The sequence below is a fragment of the Oryza brachyantha genome, chromosome 8 (assembly GCF_000231095.2).
Source record: "Oryza brachyantha chromosome 8, ObraRS2, whole genome shotgun sequence".
NCBI classification, from domain to species: Eukaryota; Viridiplantae; Streptophyta; class Magnoliopsida; order Poales; family Poaceae; genus Oryza; species Oryza brachyantha.
The window spans coordinates 12,946,837-12,966,892 of record NC_023170.2 but is presented as its reverse complement, the minus strand read 5'-3'; the positions used below and the strand labels follow the sequence as shown (position 1 = coordinate 12,966,892).

The following is a 20,056-nucleotide window of genomic DNA, read 5'->3' as shown; positions in this document are numbered from 1 at the left end:
AATTTAAGTTGAAAATTAAATTTTGGTTTATAAGCGTAAGTAGAAGCGAAATGACGAGGATTACTTTTTTGGAAACAGTATCACCATAAATTTTTCCTCTAATTTATAATATAAGTCAATTTAGATCGGTTCTATATCAAACATCTTTTAAGTTTACTTAAACTTATATAGATAAATATAGTAACATTTTTTCAACACAAAATAAACATAATATAAAACATATTTAAGTATGGATTTAATGAAACTAATTTGGTTGCAGAATTTACTATATTTTTATACAAACTTGGTCAAACTTAGAAGACGTTAACCTAAGCCCAAAATGACTTAAAATATAAAAACGACAATCCACACTTACGGAAATTAGAAAAAAAAAATTATATATGGCTAGAAAGTAGAAACGGTATCACCGTTTCTATCAGTAGTATGTTTTTTCATTAAAACTACGATTGCGAGTAGTTAATTGTCTTTAAGAAGAAAATCATGAAAAATAAAATGCACCATTATACTCCATCTATATTTTAACAGTATCGTAAAATATCACGGTTCGAATTGTATTAATAAATAAGAAAAGTGATTACAGCCCTACCGTAAACTACTGGACACGAGATAATTCAGTAACCAATGGATCCTACGGAAGACGTGGAAATTTGAGTGTTGCCAATAAAATCAGGTACTAATAATATACAAACCGGATGCATTTTGCTGAAAGTAAATAAATGAATAGATCGAAAAACAATCTCTTTGGGGCTGGAAAACTGGTATCGATGATTAGGTTTGTTCTCTGAATGTACATTCACAGATTACAGCAAGTCAGTGCTAGAAAACAATGGGTACATATACTGGAGACAAAAAGATTGCAGCAACTACATCAGCAACATTTTGAGACCAGTACAGCATTGAGCATGTGTGCACAAGCATTGCAGCAACTCACAGCGTTGTATTACATACAAAGGGCTGCTTACAGTCAAAGACACACACTGCAAGGCAGCATCCAGAACCATATATGGCTGCCTAGCAAATATCGTGTGTATATATATATATACTACGAAAATTTACAAACACGGCCACTGGCACCACCCCATCGTAGGGACTCCACCAAATCCCATCGACGACGTGCAAGGCTTATCATCGCCTCACCCTGGTTATGATGTACCGGCCTTTCTCCATATCGTATATCGTCTTCAGGCGAGATCTTCTCCCCCTCAGGATGGAGCATGCTGTAAATAGAACGACAGCGGTAATGAAGAGGAGTGGAACCAACCCAGAATAGTCATAGCTGTTTAGATATGGAACTGATGAATCTGAGTACTCTGTCTGGTTTGACGCCTTCTGCACAATGAAAGCACCCAATGCCCAGTCGACAGGCATACCGCCAATTTGATTTGCAACATCAATCCTGAAACAAAATAATAGTTCAAATCCTAAGTTCAAAATGTGAAATAGAAATATTAGGACAGCAGAAAAGGCCAGACCTCTTATCATCCAATGGGACTTTTAGAGTATCATGCAGCAAAGCAACAATATATGCCGATGAAAAGCAAAAAAGCAGCAACTCCCCCTCATTGAAAGAACGGTACTCCTTTTTAATCTTTGACCAGTCTCCATGGCAAAATTGTTCCCCAGCCAGCATCAGAGCAGAAAGAAAAGACTTTGAGCGCAGCCCAAAGAACTGCAAAGTAATCAAAGATCCAAAATTAGTTCCATATATACGAAAAAAGGTTGGAATGTTGAACACTAAAATAAAAGGTCAGAAAAAGTAGGAGTCACTGCTGCATGCTCCCTCTCCAGTTTCATAATATATGTACAAGCCCATCATCCCCACAGGTCGAGGGAACACTGAATCTAAGGGATATAAACTTTACTTAAATGGCATGCTATAAAACAATCTACTATAAAACAACAGAACACTAAAGAGGGCGCTGAGGTTAGAAATATCGCAACAACTGCACTATCATTTTCTTCAATGGGGCAAACGATATAAAGAGACATCTCAAAGCAATAACCAAATTTTGAGAAACAGAAGGAGCATGTCATTTCGGTTCATTAGCAGTTTACGCTCTTATATTCTGCAAGTCATTTCATTGCATAGATACCATAGGGAGGGAAGGAGAGATACAAGGAAGTAAACCTTTGAAGTATGGTAGAAGTTCTCTGTTGCTACAAAATTCCCAACGAGATCTGGTACAAATGCTGCTCCCATGCGGCACTCATGGTATCTACATTCCTCTGCAACAGGAGGAAATTATCAGCTCCTTTTATTATGTTACAGAATGTACTGAGAAAGAGAAGAACTGTTTAGCATTGCAAATTATGAATCTAGAAATGACAACCTTAGCAAATGATGTCTAAAGATCAGAAAATGACTATTGTGATCCAAACAAAGTCATCGCCTCATTGGTATAGTCAACTTCGCTTTTGCTTTTTGCTATCTTGTCATATATGAAGTATAGAGAACTTTCGAGCAGCACTCAACAGAACATTTTTCATACTTTAAGGGCACACAGCATCTCATAAGCTAATGCCTAATGACCCTTTTACATTAAAAAAATTACCTTGAAGGATGAAATATATGTTCTTAACCAAAGGAAAGACAAAGGACAACTCAATGCTGTAAGAGCAAACAGATACCTCTTCCTTTCTGCAATAGTGTTAGTGCTGCAGATCTACACTCAGAGAAGTTACCAACAGCATGCGCATAAGGTCTGTAATCAACCTTTGACTCGAGAACACTAGCAGGTAGTTTAACCGCTCCCTCCATGGATGAAAATCCCCTTGGAGTGCAAGGATCTCTGTACTTAGCTTGAGAAATTAAATGGGTCGCCACTGCATAACAAAATCTAGTTTTAAGTAGAAAGACTATAGAATTGCAATATAGTTGCTTTGCAGGGTAGGTAAGTGTAGTCCATGGACAGAAGGAAGAAGCATACAAAAGGAAAAGAGACAACATCATATTAAAAAGCTCCCCACTAAAATCTAAGCTTTGGAAATTAGAATGGACCAAAGTCTCAATCAGTAATCATATAGAGGTTTGCTTGCACAGTCACTCGAACAAGTACAAGATAAAAATTTACTTAAACTCACTTGATTTAAGTCCAGGTGTGCTTAGCATGTCATGGAGTGATTCATATGCTACATTCTGCACAGAACACGAGCAAGATTTAGTGATATACTTATACCTAGAAATTCACCATAATTTATCATAGATGCACAAGATAAATAATTACAGAAATTACCTGACCAAGATGTAGAAAGCTGTGACTGTACAAATTATATGTAACATCACCAAACTTCAGAGTATGAGAGAACTCCGGAGGCAAAGGTTTATCCGTAACAAAAGTTACCTAATCAATACAGACAGCGCAAATTAAGGCATCCTGAATAATTTCATTTGCAAGAAATTCAATTCCTCCATGTGAAAACGATACATGAAACCTGAACAGAAGCCCCACCGAGCTCAATTATCCCAGTAGTATCTTGTGAGTCATCACCTAGAGTACCCAACGCATAATTTGCCGCAATCCATGCATACGTCCCTTCCTCAGCTCCTGCAAAGTAGTTATAAGCAATTGTATGATCGCCTCAACAAAAATACCCAATTACACCAAACATCATGCACCCGCGCGCACACACATCAGCCCAGATCAAACGCAATCCCATCCTATCCGTTAATGCAAATAAACTGATTCAGAACAACTCCATCTGATATCGTCTTGATCAATAACATGAAATAACTGCAGATCTGGGTTCGCACATTTCCACAGTACGCACAAAATGCACAATTCAACAGTTTCTTAATGCAACATGCCTGAGATCACGGTGGCCCATTCGTCCTGGAACTGGAAACCTGATTCCCGCAGCAACACCCTGCACGATTCCAAGACGGCCTCAGCCACCGCTGCGTCGAGCAGCCGGAGGCCGGCGGTGGCCATGAGCCGCACGTCGGTCTCCGCCCAGCTCTCCGGCGGCACGCGGCGCCGCGCGAACTCCACGAGCGGCCCCAGCGACCGGCCCGCGCTCCCCGGATCGGACGCGAAGGACGACAGCCCCGGGGTCGCCTTCATCGACGCCGTGCGAGCCCAGTCGATCCGCGGGAGCGCCCCCGCCCCCGCCCCCGCCCCCGCCGCAGCAGCTGAGCGGTAGGCGATGACGTGGACCCGGCTCCCCGTGCTACCGGCGTCGATGACGACGCCATACCTACGGGACGGCGAGCGGGCCACCAGCAGGAGGAGCGCGAGGACGGACGCGACGAGGAGGGCGAGGGCGCCGACGAGGAGGCGGCGTCGGCTGCCGCCGCCGCTGCGGCGGGCGCCCATCCTGGAGGAAGCGGCCGGACTCGCGGTCGTGGTCGTCGCAGCTAGGGTTGTCCCCTCCTCCCGCGATTCACCACGCGGGTCGACGCGGGCATTGGGGCGGCGCATGCGAGGTGGACCGACCGACCGATCGGAGGAGGAGCCGCCGCCGCGGCGCGCGTCGGCGGCGCGGCGCCGAGGTGGATGGGGGGATCCGGTGCGGGGGTGGGGCCCGCGTGTGGCCGCGCGGAAGCGGGTGGGCCCAGCGGGGTGGGGCCCTTCGCGATGGCGACAGGTGGTCGCGCGGGAGAGGCTGTCGCTGCCTTGCTGGTGTGGGAGCTCCTCCGATTTGGGGTTCGCTGATTTGCTCGAATTGTCAATTTGTCACTTGCTCTCTCGTTCTTGGGCATTTTAAACTTGACTTTTTTTATGCTAGAGAACGGAAACCGTTCGTAGATAGGTACGTTAAGTGTTTAAATTGACGTTACTTTAAACCATATACCATTGGTTTGTAAACCCATAAAATAAGGATGCATTCAGTTTGGTACAAATGTTGAAAAGAATTGGTAACAACCACAACGATATAGCAAAATTGGGTTGGTGAGCTTTACACTGAAAGTAGCTAATTATGCTAAACTCTTATAAGATAAAACATTGGCAACAAACAAACTAAACACAACCAAAATAATCTTACCTTTTTAAAATTTTGGAAATGCTATCAAGTTACCAATATTTGGAGTACCAGATATATAGGACGGAGCTATCTGTCGTCGAGTAACCAATCATAAATGTCTTAACTTGCCCCCTCTATGTATACGGGTCTTAGTAAACGATAAATCTTATCTCCATTTCGATTTGGATTGGTCCACATGAAAGAAAACTCTCTCAAGAGGTAAAAATCCATAATAATCACAAGGAGCTATATGGCTGAAACTATAAGTATAATATTTATTGGAGTAAAGTACATGGCCGTTTTTTAAACTGTTGGCGCGGTACCACTTAGGTCCATAATCTTAGAAAAGCACGTTTAGGTCCATGAACTTGTGTTTATGAACTTGTTTTAATGTACAATCCAGGTCCATAAACTCGTTTTAATGTATTATCCAGGTCTATAATTTTAGACGTTAAAACGAGTTTATGGATCTAAACGTGTATTTTTTAAGTTTAAGTTTATGGATCTAAGTGGTACTGCGCCACAAATTTACTCTTTTATTGTTTATATTTTTATTTAAAATATTTACAATAGTATATTTTCATGTCAAAGTTCTACAGCTATATCCCTAGTGACCCCTGAGAGGGCGATTTTTTTAAACAAGACCTCCAATATGGCATTGGGAGTATAGATCTGCAAAATCGTGAAACAAATTTATACACTTGTAAATATTTAAATTAAAAATGTATAAATAAAAGTACACTTCGCCAAATTGCGCTCGCCTGTGGCGAACCTGTGTGCACATTTGGGCCGAAATTCGAGCACATTAGGCCACTTTGGTTCATATAGCCCGCAATATTGTTCCCGAATCCGTGCTCGTTCCCGGTCCAAATTCACGCCCAATCTTGGGCTGAAATCTGGAGCACTCTTCGGCCCAGTTAACGTGAAGTGCTGGGTTGAATTCACTCATTTTTTTGGGCCTAGTTTCAGATCATTCTTGGGCCTAATTCGCCCCAATTCCTGCTCACTGTTAGGCCGAATTCGCCCGCGCTCTTGGGCTGAATTCATGCCCTCTCATGGGCTAAGCCGCTGCGCACTCTCGCGGCCCGAGTTCGTCAGCACTATTGGGCTGGATTCAAGCACGTCTCTTGGGCCAAATTCGCAGGCACATTTGGACCAAACTCCCCGCACCCACTGGGCCGAATTTCCACGCTATGTCGGGCCGAAAGGAAGGGTAATTTTGGGCCGAATTTGCGCACATTTGGGCCGATTTCGCGCGCACGATCCAATTATTGGGCCACAAAAGAAGTCCATGAAGGCCGCCACCTCCGTCCCGGCCGCGCCGCGCGCCCCGCCATGGCATCTCATCTCGCGCGCGCGCTCCGCCCCTCCACGCCGTCCTCCACCACCTCCGCCGCCGCCGCGCTGCTATCCTCCACCTCGCCCCTCCCGGCGGCGCGCTTCCTCCAGCTCCACGCGCACGTCCTCCGCACGGGGGGCCTCCTCCTCCTCCGCGCCCCTCCCGCCTCCGCCTCCGCATTCCTCTCCCTCGCCGCCGCCTCCCTCCCTTCGCCACGGGCGCTGTCCGTCCTCCTCCACCACATCACCCAGGAGTCCCTCCCCTCCACGTTCTGCTGCAACACCATCCTCGGCTCGCTCCGCGAGCCCGACGCGGTCCGCTTCCTCCGCCGCGTGCGCGCGCTCGGCCGTCGCGGGAACGCCTTCTCCCTGTCCATCGTCCTCAAGCACTGCCGCACCATTGGCCACGCGAGCCAGCTGCACGCCAATGTCGTGGTTGAGGGCCACGTCCGAGACGCCCTCCTGGCCACCTCGCTGATGAGGGCGTATGCGGCCTGCGGCGATGGGGATGCCGCGCGCAAGATGTTTGATGAAATGCCGGTTAAGGATACTGTTGCGTGGAACGTTCTCATCACTTGTTATACGAAGAACCGGCGGACGAAGGATGCTCTGAAGATCTTCGATGAGATGCGGAGTGGAGAGAATGGGACAGAACCAGACGATGTCACCTGTATTCTGCTCCTCCAAGCGTGCACAAGCCTGGGTGCGCTTGATTTCGGGGAGCAAGTGTGGGATTATGCTCAGGATCATGGCTATGGGGGTGAGTTGAAGGTACGTAACTCGTTGATCACGATGTACACAAAGTGCGGGTGTATGGAGAAGGCATACCAGGTGTTTTCTGGGACTCCTAATAAGAGTGTGGTCACATGGAGTGCGATGATCTCGGGTTTGGCAGCAAATGGTTTTGGGAAGGATGCTATATCTGCATTTGAGGAGATGGGTAGATCAGGCATTGCTCCTGATGAACAGACATTTACTGGTGTGCTCTCGGCGTGTAGTCATAGTGGGCTGGTGGATGAAGGATTCAAGTTTTTTGATATTATGTGTCACGAATATCAGTTAATGCCGAATGTTCATCACTATGGATGCATGGTAGACCTCATGGGCCGTGCTGGCTTGCTTAATCAGGCATATGAGCTTGTGGTAAGAGAGATGAGGGTTGCACCAGATGCAACAATTTGGCGAACCCTTCTCGGTGCATGCAGAGTTCATGGTCATGTTGATCTTGGAGAGCGTGTGATCAACCATCTAATTGAACTGAAAGCACAACAAGCCGGGGATTATGTTCTATTGCTTAATACTTATGCAGCAGCTGAGGATTGGAAAAATGTAGCAGTGGTTAGGAAGTTGATGAAAGAGAAAGGGATCCAAACTACTCCTGGCTGCACAACAGTAGAGATGAACGGCGAAATCCATGAATTTATTGCAGATGATGATTCACATCCGAGAAAGGCAGAGATTTATGAAAAGCTCAATGAGATAAATAAACATCTCAGAATAGCTGGCTATGTTCCAAACATGTTGTCAGAGCTGCATGATTTGGATTCTGAAGGGAAAGAATGTGCCCTCGCATATCACAGTGAAAAGCTAGCAATTGCTTTTGCTCTTCTTGTCACACCACAGCATAGACCAATAAGGCTTGCTAAGAATCTTCGTGTTTGTGTAGACTGCCACAATTTCACAAAAGTATTTTCTGGTGTATATAATCGCTTAGTTATTGTCAGAGACAGAACCCGATTCCATCATTTCAAGGGATTCCAGTGTTCGTGCAATGATTATTGGTAGTCCACCCTTTCTTATCTGTTGCATTTATGATAATTACAAAGGATATGAAGCGTTCACACACAGAGGTTGTCAGAGCTTAATTGAGTGCCGCAATTGATGATATTGGCATGAGATGCAAGAGTATATCAGTTGTGTGTGCAGTCAGACATGTCACATGATCTATCCCGGGCGCAAGGACCAGGTCTCAACAAAAAACTATCTAAAACGCCAGGTCATTAAAATTGCATAACTGTCTTATTTAGTACATGATCTTTCCTAGAACAGCAATGTATTGAAGTTTTGGGCGGTGTTCACTTATCAGGTTCATTTATACATTATTGCTTATAGGAACCTACGGAAAGCATACAATGCAGGTACACCATAAAGAATATCCTTGGCCAGAAGTAGATGTGAAACTAATGTTGAATCATGGCATTTCCTTGCACATTGGGCTTCAAAGCTTGGAACGAAAGCTTTCCACCTCTTATGATACTGTGTTGATCTCCAGCAGATCAGTTCTTCTGTTCTTGTGCAAGTTGAGAAATTTGATGGAGTACCACTGCATCAATTTTCATGATGATGATTCTAGTTTAAATACAAGACAGTCAACCTTAATGTCCACGACTTAATTGTTCAAGGATTATTAACAGTCTAAATTCAAGGGGGCAATGGTGTACAGGTGCAGAACTGCATGGTTATCGCAATAAGTTGAAAGCAGTAAGTTAACTCTATTTTTTTTACACACGGTAACTGCATATTCATCCAAAGTGTAGAACAAACTTGGAACTCCACTGTTTGAAACTTCAAATTCAAGCATAGTTTACAAACGAGAGTCTGCAATTTCACTATTTGATGATATTGATTTAAGGAATCGCGACCCTGCAATTTCAAAATCTTCTGTAGAAAATGTAATATTCGCGTTTTTAGTGCAAATGGCTTATAAGCCTATCAAAATTCTCAAAAGCGTTCCACAAGTTTTTTCCTGCTGCATTTGAAATTTCATAGGGGGTCACTCTTCAGGAATCTCATATCTAAAGGAAGTACAATCTGTATAGAACTACACATTATTTTCCAGAGCATTTAAATATATTATGGAGGTAAGTTGTGCTTTTTTCGATTTCTAATTTTACCTTGTTGCCCTGCCATGTTTACTTCTTTTCTCACATTTCCAACACTCCAACCAATAGTTCCCTTCCATAGAAGCTTATGCCTTGAAGTCGTTCTTTTTTCCCTTTTTCGCTTGCCTTGAATTTGATTCTGCGTGACATGAATGTTTTGTTACTGGTGGTGATTGACTAGTTAACCAGGAAATATTTACTGCCTGCTGCCTGCTACCTGTTTACTCTTTGCATGCATCACTCCTCAATTATTTGCCTGCTTTCTTCTCAGAAATGATTCTTAATTGGCATAGAATAACAGTTTTATTAAAATTGGGCTCTTTTGTTCTATTTCATCTAAGAGTTTGTCCATCAATTGTTGTCTGATGTGTTCTTCCTTTCGTTTTACTGCAGCTGCTCTCTTCAATGACTTGTTTGATGAATTCATCAATCGAGAGCTCTCTGATAAAATTGCAGGAGAGGCATTAATTTCACATTCGATCGAACAAAAGAGTATATCTTATTAGTTCATAATAGGAATTATGGGACCATGCGACTCTGCAAAACTTATGATTGTTTAGTGCACCTTTCTTTTGATGTTGGAACCAACTGATGGCATCAAAGTCTGAACAGGTATAAACAGCTATTTTGGTACGTACGTTATGATGCTAAGACTACTAATTTTACTATTTGCATTGATATATGATCCTGTGACACGTATGTTTTGTTTTGTCCTATCCATGACAGGGCATCTAGGATTTCTAGTGGAATATCCCCCATGGAACTTCCTTTTGGCATGTTATGATTGGCACTTCGTCAACCCTCGATGCAAACATGTATCGTCTGTTTGCTAATCAGAAGACTTGGGGTGTGATATCGTATTTTTGCAAATGAAAAATAATATGTGAATAAAACTTTTATATATATATATGATCTTAGTGATCTAAAATCCAAGACTAAAAAATAAAATATGATGAAAAACCTAAAATAATCAAACCCAAAATTTAAGGTTGAAAAGATAAGTATAAGTGAAAGCGAAAAGATGAGTGTGTTGGCTATTCTTTTGGATATCCATTATTTTAATTGTGTTGTACAATGATCTGATGATCAAACCAAGCACATACAGGACCATTTCTCTAGGATATGGATTATGTTCCGATTAAGTCTACCAATCATGTTTGCTTAATTTCTTTATTACTGATACCATTGGATTACGTAACAGAAAGATGTGTGCAAGATGTGCCATACAGTCTATGATCGAGTATGCTCCCACTATCTCTATTGTGCTGGTGTTGATGTTTGGATGGCATTTTAGTTCTTTTTTCTTTTAATTTTATCTTCTCAGTATCTACCGTTTAGTTGGTGAGAGTTTCTTTAAGCGTATATTTGATGGATAGAAGACTTGGCTTCTCCGGTTGAACCTAAACAAGGCGAAGCAACAGCATTTTTTTAAAAAAATATTTTTCTCAAGAGTGTACCTATCCTGATTCCTGATAATATGTGTTATATGTTAGGTTGTCCTTCCAAGTGCGTTGGACCGTGGACGACAGCCAACCACGTTCGCTGTACGCTGATTAAATTGGTGCCGTGCCTCCCTACGAAACCTATCCAGGTATGCGTCGGTCACCATCGAGCTCTTTCTTTCTGGAGGACTCGCAAATTTATAATTGTAGGTGCGTTTTGGCACCATCTTAGGATAGCTATATGAAAAAAAGTTGCATTCATACCAAAATTATACATTACATTGAGCCAAGTAGATTAGTACTCATTTTGTTCTATATTATAAGATTTTCTAGCACTACTAATTTATATGTATGTTAATAAATTTAAACACATATGTAAAATATATATACTGATGTATTGATAAATTTAGACAAGATTAAAAAGTCTTATAATATGGAACAGACCAAGTATTACCAAAACTTATGTAGTGCAACATCAATACTCCTTTGGACGGACGTACACTGATGCTCTCATTGCAAGTTTTGTAATTTACCTCTTTAAACTTCTTAAATCTTAATATTAAAAATAATTAAATCTAAATGGTTAGCCACGTATAAAATCGAGCCACGGTGAATATTCTCTATAGAAAAGGTGTAACACATTTAATGGAAATATATTTGTATTTAATTTATAAAATATTTTTCTTTATCCGTAACAAGGCGTGGTCATTCAGCTAGTGTTATTAAGTGTTTGGTCTGATTTAAACAGCTAGTGTCAGTTAAGTGTTTGGTCTGTAATTTACCCAAAAAAAAAATCGTTGGCATCACCAAAGTTGGATAGGATGACAAATCAAACTGGCCTAGAATCACGTCTTGAGCATGAGCCTCTCTGCTCTAAGCATCAAGTCGATCTCACAAAATCACTATCTGTCGCCGGCTTGCACAGGCACGCCTCGTTGACCAGTGATCGGCGTATCCACGAGACACCAAGATGATGATGGCGTCTGGGCATGGCTTGGCCACGTACACGGACGATCGACGAGACGCCGCCGGCCGGCCGGCGGTTGCGTCGCCGTCGCGCTCGCTGCTGCTGTTCCCACCTCCGACGGCGAGGTCTCACCGGCCGGCGACGCACAAACACCGTACGCCGATGGAATTCTGGCGGCCGGTGATCGACCATATGAACGGATTGATTAAGCCTCCGAAATCCCAGCTAGCAGCAGCAGAAAACACCAAATAAGGTACACTTGTCGACCTGGCTAGCTGCAAACCAAGATGTGCCAAAATTGCGTGCCGACTGGGTTTTCTTCACGAGTCTATGGAAAAAGTTGTCCATGAAGGAAGCAATAACAGCTTCCTAAAAACACACACACTACAACCGTGGATAAATAGGAATGATGCGCGTCATATTTATAAATTTAAAATAATTTGTTAATAAAACTTCTATATACGTATTCTTTGTGATCTAAAAGTCAAATATCGAAAATAAACTATGGTGAAAAATCTCTAAAATGAACTTCAAATTTAAGATTATAAATTTAAATTTTAAGTTATATAGTAATAAGCAGAAGCGAAAAAATGAAGTGATAGACATAACGATTAAACTTTCTCATTTTTTACGTGTGTGTTTCCATACTCTTAAAAGGTGAGTTTTTATTCAAAAACCTATATAAAAGTTACTTTAAAATTTATATTCATCAATCTTTTAAGTTTAAAATAATAAATAATACATTTGCGACATTCTAGTGCTGATTATACAATTAATATACATTGATTAATAAATATATTTAGACATAGCTAAAATGTTAACAGAGAGAGTACTCAATTAATCCTGTGGTAATGGCGCACCTTTTTTTTAAAAGTATTTCTCCTCCTTTCTCTTCTCTGAAACTCACCCTAGCAAGTTTACTCTTATGCTATTAAAGGAAGGTGGCTTAATGCACGAGATGTGCTGGGCATTCGTTAATGGTTACTACTACTTGGCATTCTCCCTGTTCACTAATACCAAGAAATCGTTGCGTATTTATCTAAAACAAATTGTATATGGCTTTATTTGCTCAGAAACACTTTTTTCCCTTTTTTGTTTGTGCGTTCTTCTATTCACATTTTTCCATCTCACCGTTCCACCTCCTCTCTATAACTCGTGCTAATAAGATGAGCTACCATAGGCATGGTATTCACATTAGATAAAATTTCAGGTAACTACACGTTCTTATGGTCATACTAAATCCCAAGCAATATGGTCCTAAAGTTTCACAAAACTCTACCATTATATATGTTGATCACGTGCTTACTTAGAATTTTAAATATAGATTGTATATGGAATTTTTAATCGTTGATGTTTTTATTAAGGTACTTCGTTTAACTCTTCGCTACTTTAGAAAATAATGTGTCAAATATGCTAAAATTAATTAAGATTTCAACTAGTTTGAAGTTTTATAAAAGACTACCTCGTTCTTCATGATATAGTTACATAGTACCGAATGAAACATCACCTATTACGGTAGGCAACTCTACTTTACGGCAGGGCGAGTAAGTTATAGCGCAAATGTTGTTTTTATGCAACTTTGATTATCAAACATGAGGGTTTTCTTAAATCCACTCTAATTCACTGCAATGACAACCTGCAAACATTGTGACAGGGTCTTCATGAAACCCAAATGGAAAGCAACAACAGTAAAACTGGACAGACAGCCACCACCCAGAGCTGCTGCTCCGTCCATCTCCAACCTGTCACTCTCCAATTGGATGGATGCACTGCTTGCCTTCCACACCTAGCCTTCCATTCCACCAATGCCATTTCTGCAAGATTGAGAGTAGCCAATCGGGTAGGCCAATAACTCACACCTTGAAATGCACGAATATATCATCAAATTTTTGACAATGCATGAATGAATCCCATCCATGCAAAATTCAATGCGGTGTGTTGCTCCAGCCGGCCATGCTTCTGTTTGCGCATCCTGATTCTTGAATCCACACCTGCCTATAAAATCTGCACCTCCATAGCTCATTTCTTGCAACAACTCACAGCATCCACCAATCATCAGAGAGAAGAAGAAGAAGAAGAAGAGAGAGAGAAGAGAGATTGCAAGTGAGGTAGCTCTGCAAGAAAGGGAGGCAGCCATGGCGACGGCGGCGGCGAGGGCAACGACGCGGCTCGGGCTGGCGCTGGCGCTGGCGGTGGCGGTGGTGGTGCTGGGCGTCGCCGGGAGCTGCAGCGCGCAGGACTACGACTTCTTCTTCCTGGTGCTGCAGTGGCCGGGGTCGTACTGCGACACGAGGCAGAGCTGCTGCTACCCGCGCTCCGGCAAGCCGCCGGCGGACTTCGGCATCCACGGCCTCTGGCCCAACCGCGACGACGGCAGCTACCCGCAGAACTGCGACCCTGACAGCGAGTTCGACCCCTCCAAGGTATGAGAGGCACAGCACCAGCTTCTTCTTCTTCTTCCTCCTCCTCTCGGTTCGTCTGCGTCATGGTCTCTCTGTTGCAGCAGCTGATGCTGTTCTTGGCTTGTTGCTGTCTGTCTGATGACGCCTCTGCTTTTCTGTTGGAAATCTCTTTTGATTTGATGACTTTTTGATGAACTTTTGTTTTGAATAACAAAGAGCCAACTCAATCCTATGCAAGCATATGAAAAGATGCAATCTTTTTTGAATTTCAAAGAACCAACTCAATCCAACACATAACTTTGAAAAAAAAATCAATCTGTTTTGGACTAATGACCTTTTGTTTTGAACTTTGAAAAACCGGTCTAACTCAAAGCATCCTTAAAAGAATTCAATCTCGTTTGAATTGATAACCTTTTGTTTTGAATTTGAAAGAGCCAACTCAATGCAATTCCAACCCCATCTTTGCAAAAGAAACTTAGTGTCAAGATTGATTTCAGACAAAGCAAGGAAGCAGAAGAAACAGAGGTCATCCTTGCCTTGGTTTCTACTCCACTGCACCATCTATTGCTTAATTGCCCTTCCCATCAAACAGCGATATTGCCTATTCTCGGCGTGATTTCCTAATCTCCAAACAAATCCCTGTCTGATTTCTCTACCCCAGAATCAATCGTCAATGCTAAAAAAAAAACTCTTTTTCCTCACAAGAAACTATTTTTTTCTTGACAAAATGTTATCATCAAGCGATTTTCCAAAACACAACATTGATTTCGGTAGCACAAAATTATTATAAACATGTAAAAATTCATAAAGAAAAGGATGATTTCCCCTGCTTGTAAAGACTTGCCCGGTGTTATCACCAATCAATTCCACCCTAAAAAAAAGTTGTTTTTGTACTGTAAAATTAACAAAAAAAAAGATCTTGTCAAATTGGCAAATTATATAAAGAGGAATGATTCCTCCCTGCCTGCAAAGATTTACCCAATGCTATTTACCAATCAATTTCCCCGTAAAAAGGTTGAATTTTTAGCGTAAAACTAACGAGGGAGAGAAAAAATGTGTTTTTGTGGACTTGGCTTCGTCCAGGTGAGCGACCTGATGGGCAGCCTCCGGTCGGAGTGGCCGACGCTGGCGTGCCCGAGCAACGACGGCGTCCGCTTCTGGTCGCACGAGTGGGAGAAGCACGGCACCTGCGCGGAGTCCGCCCTCGGCGACGAGCGCGGCTACTTCCAGGCGGCGCTCCGCCTCCGCTCGCAGCTCCCCGTCCTCGCCGCGCTCCGCGACGGCGGCGTCTCGCCCGACGGCGGCTACTACACGCTGGCCCAAATCAAGGGCGCCATCCAGCGCGGCACCGGCCTCCAGCCGTTCGTCGAGTGCAACCGCGACGAGTCCGGCAACACCCAGCTCTACCAGCTCTACTTCTGCGTCGACGCCGCCGGCGACCGCTTCATCGACTGCCCCGTCTCCCCCGGCGGCCGCCCCTGCTCCGGCAGCAGGATCGAGTTCCCGGCGTTCTGAGCCTCTGTTTTTACTCCTAACCAAGCAGCTCCTATTAATTTGATCTATTTCTCCATGGTTATTATTCATGTAATTAATCTGGCGTGATATTGTTTTTTTTTGTTGCAATAAAAGGATGGCCATGTAATGTATTTCCCCCGCATAATTCGGATAAGTTCAGGGGATCATATAAATCAAGGAAAATGGAATAGTATTTACGTGAAATTTTAGATGATTTTTTCTTTCGATTCAGCTTTTATATGAGAAAGCTCAAATCAATGTTCATCATTTAACGGATAAAAATCCAACCACAGTCAGATGGTTATTATACTCAGTTTGCTTTCGGTAAAAGTGGGCTCTTTTGAGTCTTCTTATCAAAAAATAAAGTCAGATGGTTATACGAATACTTAGATTCTGTCTCTAACGAAAGGACCGGAGGACAATCTTCTCATGCTTTATTACCTAAGTTTTATTTTATACCACCCTTAAATCAATCTTCACTTTGAATTATGTAAATTTATCGTTGTTACGCTTTGGACCACCCAAACATTTTTTCAATACATATCAATAACCTCAAGTACATCGGTTTCGATACACATACACCCTTAAACTACCATCTTGTGCAGTGTGTTCATATATTTATCAAAATGGAGATTAGATATAGCTAGAAAGTTGCTCAGGGCGGTATTAACAGTAACAATGGAAAATTTTGCAACATGGGAGAGAGGCCACTGTTTCAAACAGGGCCTAACTTCTTTTTTATTTTTTCGATTGCAAAGGACATTATGTTGTCGACACGGCATGCAATTGTGCCCATGGACGGAACAATTGGAGTACACGGGCAGCAAATTCCATTTACACGGTTTCTGGTCCAAGTTTTAAGAGATGGAGACGTTTTGGACGCATCACAGCCAGAACACACAGGAAGATTTTGCAAACAAAATTCTAGTCCTCTCTCTTGATGCTCAACTCCGAATCTACCAAAACAGATGCCAGCTTCCAGCCATCACTGTCAGCCTAACCAAGAGATTGCTCCAACTGAAAGAAAATCTGATATGAAGTTACAAGCCAATGACAATTAAAGATGACAGGAAAATGAAGGCACACATCGGTACATCACCAAACGATGGTTCAAGAAAATTTTCGTCTGAAGTTATCAAGTCAACACCAATCAGTGACAGTTGAAAGGAAAAAAAAAAAAAAAAGAGAATTAGGTTGCCTTCGGAAGGTACACATCACGCAAGAAAGCTGAGAATGATCAAAGAATTGATTTATTATTCCTTAGTTTGTCTAGTTTCAGCAAGCTACAAACAAACCTCAGCGAAACTGAAGCAAAATTTAAGTGTTAACACAGGACCTTGAAACGGGCAACAGTTTGGGCATTATCGGCCTCATGTATTAGGAAGAAATTAAAGATTGTAATACAACGCAACCAGTCTGGAGCATCTTCCTACGCGTCGACACAAAAAATTTCTAGGCTGCAAAACTAAAAGGTATCGAGAGTCGATTTCCGTTTATTATCTTCCTTGTTTGTATTGATCAAATTCTGCTTGCTTCAAGCAGATGCCGCGGCTGTCTGCTGTTTGTGGACGAACTCGACACCCTTCTCGATGCTGGCCTTCAACTCAGGCTTCAATGCTTCAAGTGCCTTGGCCTCGTATTCGGTCACTCCCTCAAGGTCAGCAGAAATGATGGACTCGACACCGTTCTTTCCTAGCTTAACTCTGGATGCAAAGAATGGCAGCTCAGTTAACTCAGAATGGACGTATGTGCACTCGTAAACTTCAGGGTCACCCGCCAGTGCACGAAGAGAAGACTCGACAAATCGAGCAGCAGCATATGCCATGGAGAGGGTAGCGGATCCAGCACCAGCTTTCGCCTCCACCACCTCTGTTCCAGCATTCTGTATCCTCTTTGTCAGCTCTTCAGTTTCCTCATCTGTAAACGTGACAGATGGCCTGGTCTTTGACAGCAGCGGGAGAATTGTAATCCCAGCATGACCACCGACAACTGGGACATCGACATCGATGAGGTTGAGGTTCTTCTTCTGTGCAACAAATGTGTTAGCTCTGACAACATCTAGAGTAGTAACTCCAAAGAGCTTCTTGGGATTGTAGACCCCCTTCTGTTTCAGAACCTCAGCAGCAATTGGAACAGTGGAGTTTACTGGGTTGCTGATAATCTGGATGAAGGCCTCTGGACAATTGTCTGCAACAGCCTCAACAAGCGACTTGACAATGCTCGCATTGATGTTAAAAAGGTCATCCCGAGTCATGCCTGGCTTCCTTGGGACCCCAGCAGGGATGACAACAACATCCACACCTTTCAAGCAGTTGGCTAATTCCGACGGCCCAGTGAAGTCCAGAACCTGAGAAGGTGTGTTGCAGTGGCTGAGATCAGCAGCAACTCCCTTGACATTTGCAATATCATACAGATGCAGAGCTGAGACCAGAGGAGACATCTTAATCAAAAGCCCCAATGGTTGACCAATACCACCAGCGGCACCAAGTACTGCCACCTTGTATGAAGCCTCAGGAGAAATTTGAGAGCTTGACTTCGCCTTTGGCACAATCCTTGGAGCAACAGATGCCCGAAGAGATGCATTCCTACCCAGGAATGATGACGCTGATTCAAAGCTAATGGATGATGCTGCCTTTAAGCCACTGTAGCTTGTGAAGCCATGATTCCTTGGCTTTGAGATCAGGCCAGCCTGAGCACCAGCTGAGCTGATGGTAACAGCTGATGCCATTTTAACTGCAGGAACATATTGATAAGAGAAAAAAAAGACAAGGCAACATGAAGAAATACATTGCAGCAATGCACCCAAAACACTCAAAAATGGCATTGACAGAGATTGAAGTGCTCCCTTATACTTCTAGCACCAGATAAAAGATCTTTTATCTATTGGATTATAGAATGTATTGTGTATCCTGACAAAAACAATGGAAAAACAACAACACAAGATCATCGAATCCTTCTAGAATCTAAGAATAAAACTCAGAATAAAAATAATTGTTGTAATCCAATAATTGATCTTGGTTAGGATAATTAACCAAATTAATCCAAAATTTCTGCTGATACATTCGAATCACTAACTGTTTCATAATTAGTATACTAAATTTCTTGTTATTAGAACCAATAATTTCGACAAGTTTAGAACTATATGATACATAATCATAGGCAAACACATAAATGTACTGCTGAAAGAGTAGTGGGCAGATGAAATATTGTCTAGGAAATTTATGTTTTTCTGATAGCAGATATGCTGGCTTTCACTCACAACAGGGGTCACTCGACAGAAATAATCATAACAAACAAAGGATCATGGATAATGGATACATGAGCCATGCAGGGGATATGTTACCAACTTACCATGGGATATCTAAAGAAAAAGAATCCAGCTAATCAATACCATATACCTGACTTAACAGTAAGACCATCTCCTCTTTTATCACTACAAAATGTAACCCATGCTAAAATAGTGACCACATATCTTCTTTTAGACTATTGAACATATTATTGTTTTTTTTTTGAAACAAGACATTGCTAACCCAATGCAACAGTAATGCAACGCAGCAGAGTAGCAGGTTGCTGCAACTCTTTTAACTGTAAAAAACACAATTATAACCAAAACAAAGAAAAAACTTAAAACTTGTTTGAATTATCATCACCACCCAAGCTGAAGACTTCCAATCAGTCTCAAGCTTTCCTGAAAATGGTCTCCAAGAAATGCAAAGCTGTCCATCAGGCATCAGTGTGGCCACTCACAGGTGAATTGTTGCGCTGGAAACTATACTGTTTCAGCAATAATCCGGCAACCTAACCCCAAAACAACAATTTTGAATCCCCCCATACAGAACCCGTCAAACCCAAAGATTTCATCCATCACCGTATCCTACCAGCAATCCACAAAAACAACAGAGCTTCGCAAGAAACTCTCGGGAACTCCGCCCACCGCAACCAGATCGGGAGCCAGGGCAAGCAGCACCGAATCCCAGACGAACACACCACCAAGAACCTCAATCATTCAGCGCGGCGCAAGATCCCGGCCAAAGCCCAAATCTTGCACCACCACCACCGCCACCGAAGCGGCCATGCTGGGATCCAATCTTGGGAGGGAAAGAACGAACAGGGAAAGAGAGGGGGGGAAATCGAGATGAGCAGATACCGATGCCGGCTGCGCGTGGCTCGGCGCTGGCCTGTGGCCTCCTTCGCTCGGTGGAAAGGGCAGCGGCGCGGCAGGGGCGGAGCTGGGGCGCTCGCCTTTTATGGTGGGTCGTCGCTGGAGATGGCGATGGCGATGGCGACGGCGGCGGCGGGCGTGCGGCCTCGGAAACAACGGGCTCCTGCACCGTCCGTGCCTGCGTGGACCCGGTGTATGGTGTTTTCCTGTGGACTGACTGGCTCACAGGAATTTCGTCTCTCTTTTGCACTTGGAAAGCGCCAATTTGCCTTGGTTTGGTTGTTGGGAGTTTGGAACTAACTGCAGTCAAAGTTGGAGAGGTGACTGCACGAGTCAAACCCAAAATGCTGGTTAACATTTGTGAGTTTGTGGTTTGCTGGTAGCAC

The 20,056-nt window shown here is 43.0% G+C and overlaps 4 protein-coding genes across 6 annotated transcripts; 2 read left to right on the top strand and 2 right to left on the bottom strand.

Annotated features, from left to right (window-relative positions):
* Window positions 1–719: 719 nt before the first annotated feature.
* LOC102716237 (probable apyrase 6) lies at window positions 720–4,683 on the bottom strand. 2 transcript variants are annotated; one of them, XM_006659372.3, is made up of 9 exons: window positions 3,806–4,676; window positions 3,433–3,545; window positions 3,234–3,341; window positions 3,082–3,136; window positions 2,629–2,823; window positions 2,129–2,226; window positions 1,473–1,669; window positions 1,310–1,396; window positions 720–1,217 (listed from the first exon to the last, which is right to left on the bottom strand). In XM_006659372.3, the coding sequence occupies exons 1-9, from the start codon at window positions 4,416–4,418 to the stop codon at window positions 1,043–1,045; spliced, it is 1,641 nt and encodes a 546-aa protein (XP_006659435.3). In that variant the 5' UTR covers window positions 4,419–4,676; the 3' UTR covers window positions 720–1,042. The 2 variants fall into 2 exon arrangements, with proteins under 2 accessions (XP_006659435.3, XP_040383068.1); XM_040527134.1 differs by having other exon boundaries at window positions 720–1,396; window positions 3,806–4,683.
* Window positions 4,684–6,297: 1,614 nt separating this feature from the next.
* On the top strand, window positions 6,298–10,100 carry LOC102715962 (pentatricopeptide repeat-containing protein At3g47530). Of its 2 annotated transcripts, none has more exons than XM_015840383.1 (4): window positions 6,298–8,296; window positions 8,413–8,781; window positions 9,576–9,794; window positions 9,909–10,100. In XM_015840383.1, the coding sequence occupies exon 1, from the start codon at window positions 6,298–6,300 to the stop codon at window positions 8,083–8,085; it is 1,788 nt and encodes a 595-aa protein (XP_015695869.1). In that variant the 3' UTR covers window positions 8,086–8,296; window positions 8,413–8,781; window positions 9,576–9,794; window positions 9,909–10,100. The 2 variants fall into 2 exon arrangements, with proteins under 2 accessions (XP_015695869.1, XP_006659434.1); XM_006659371.2 differs by having other exon boundaries at window positions 9,576–9,812.
* A 3,180-nt stretch (window positions 10,101–13,280) lies between these two features.
* On the top strand, window positions 13,281–15,717 carry LOC102715685 (extracellular ribonuclease LE-like). Its single transcript, XM_006659370.3, has 2 exons — window positions 13,281–14,014; window positions 15,077–15,717. Exons 1-2 carry the CDS (start codon window positions 13,727–13,729, stop codon window positions 15,506–15,508), a joined length of 720 nt encoding a protein of 239 aa, XP_006659433.1. The 5' UTR covers window positions 13,281–13,726; the 3' UTR covers window positions 15,509–15,717.
* A 1,017-nt stretch (window positions 15,718–16,734) lies between these two features.
* LOC102715412 (malate dehydrogenase, chloroplastic) lies at window positions 16,735–19,763 on the bottom strand. The gene is made up of 2 exons (XM_006659369.2): window positions 19,656–19,763; window positions 16,735–18,241 (listed from the first exon to the last, which is right to left on the bottom strand). The coding sequence occupies exon 2, from the start codon at window positions 18,234–18,236 to the stop codon at window positions 17,043–17,045; it is 1,194 nt and encodes a 397-aa protein (XP_006659432.1). The 5' UTR covers window positions 18,237–18,241; window positions 19,656–19,763; the 3' UTR covers window positions 16,735–17,042.
* Between the last annotated feature and the right edge of the window lie 293 nt (window positions 19,764–20,056).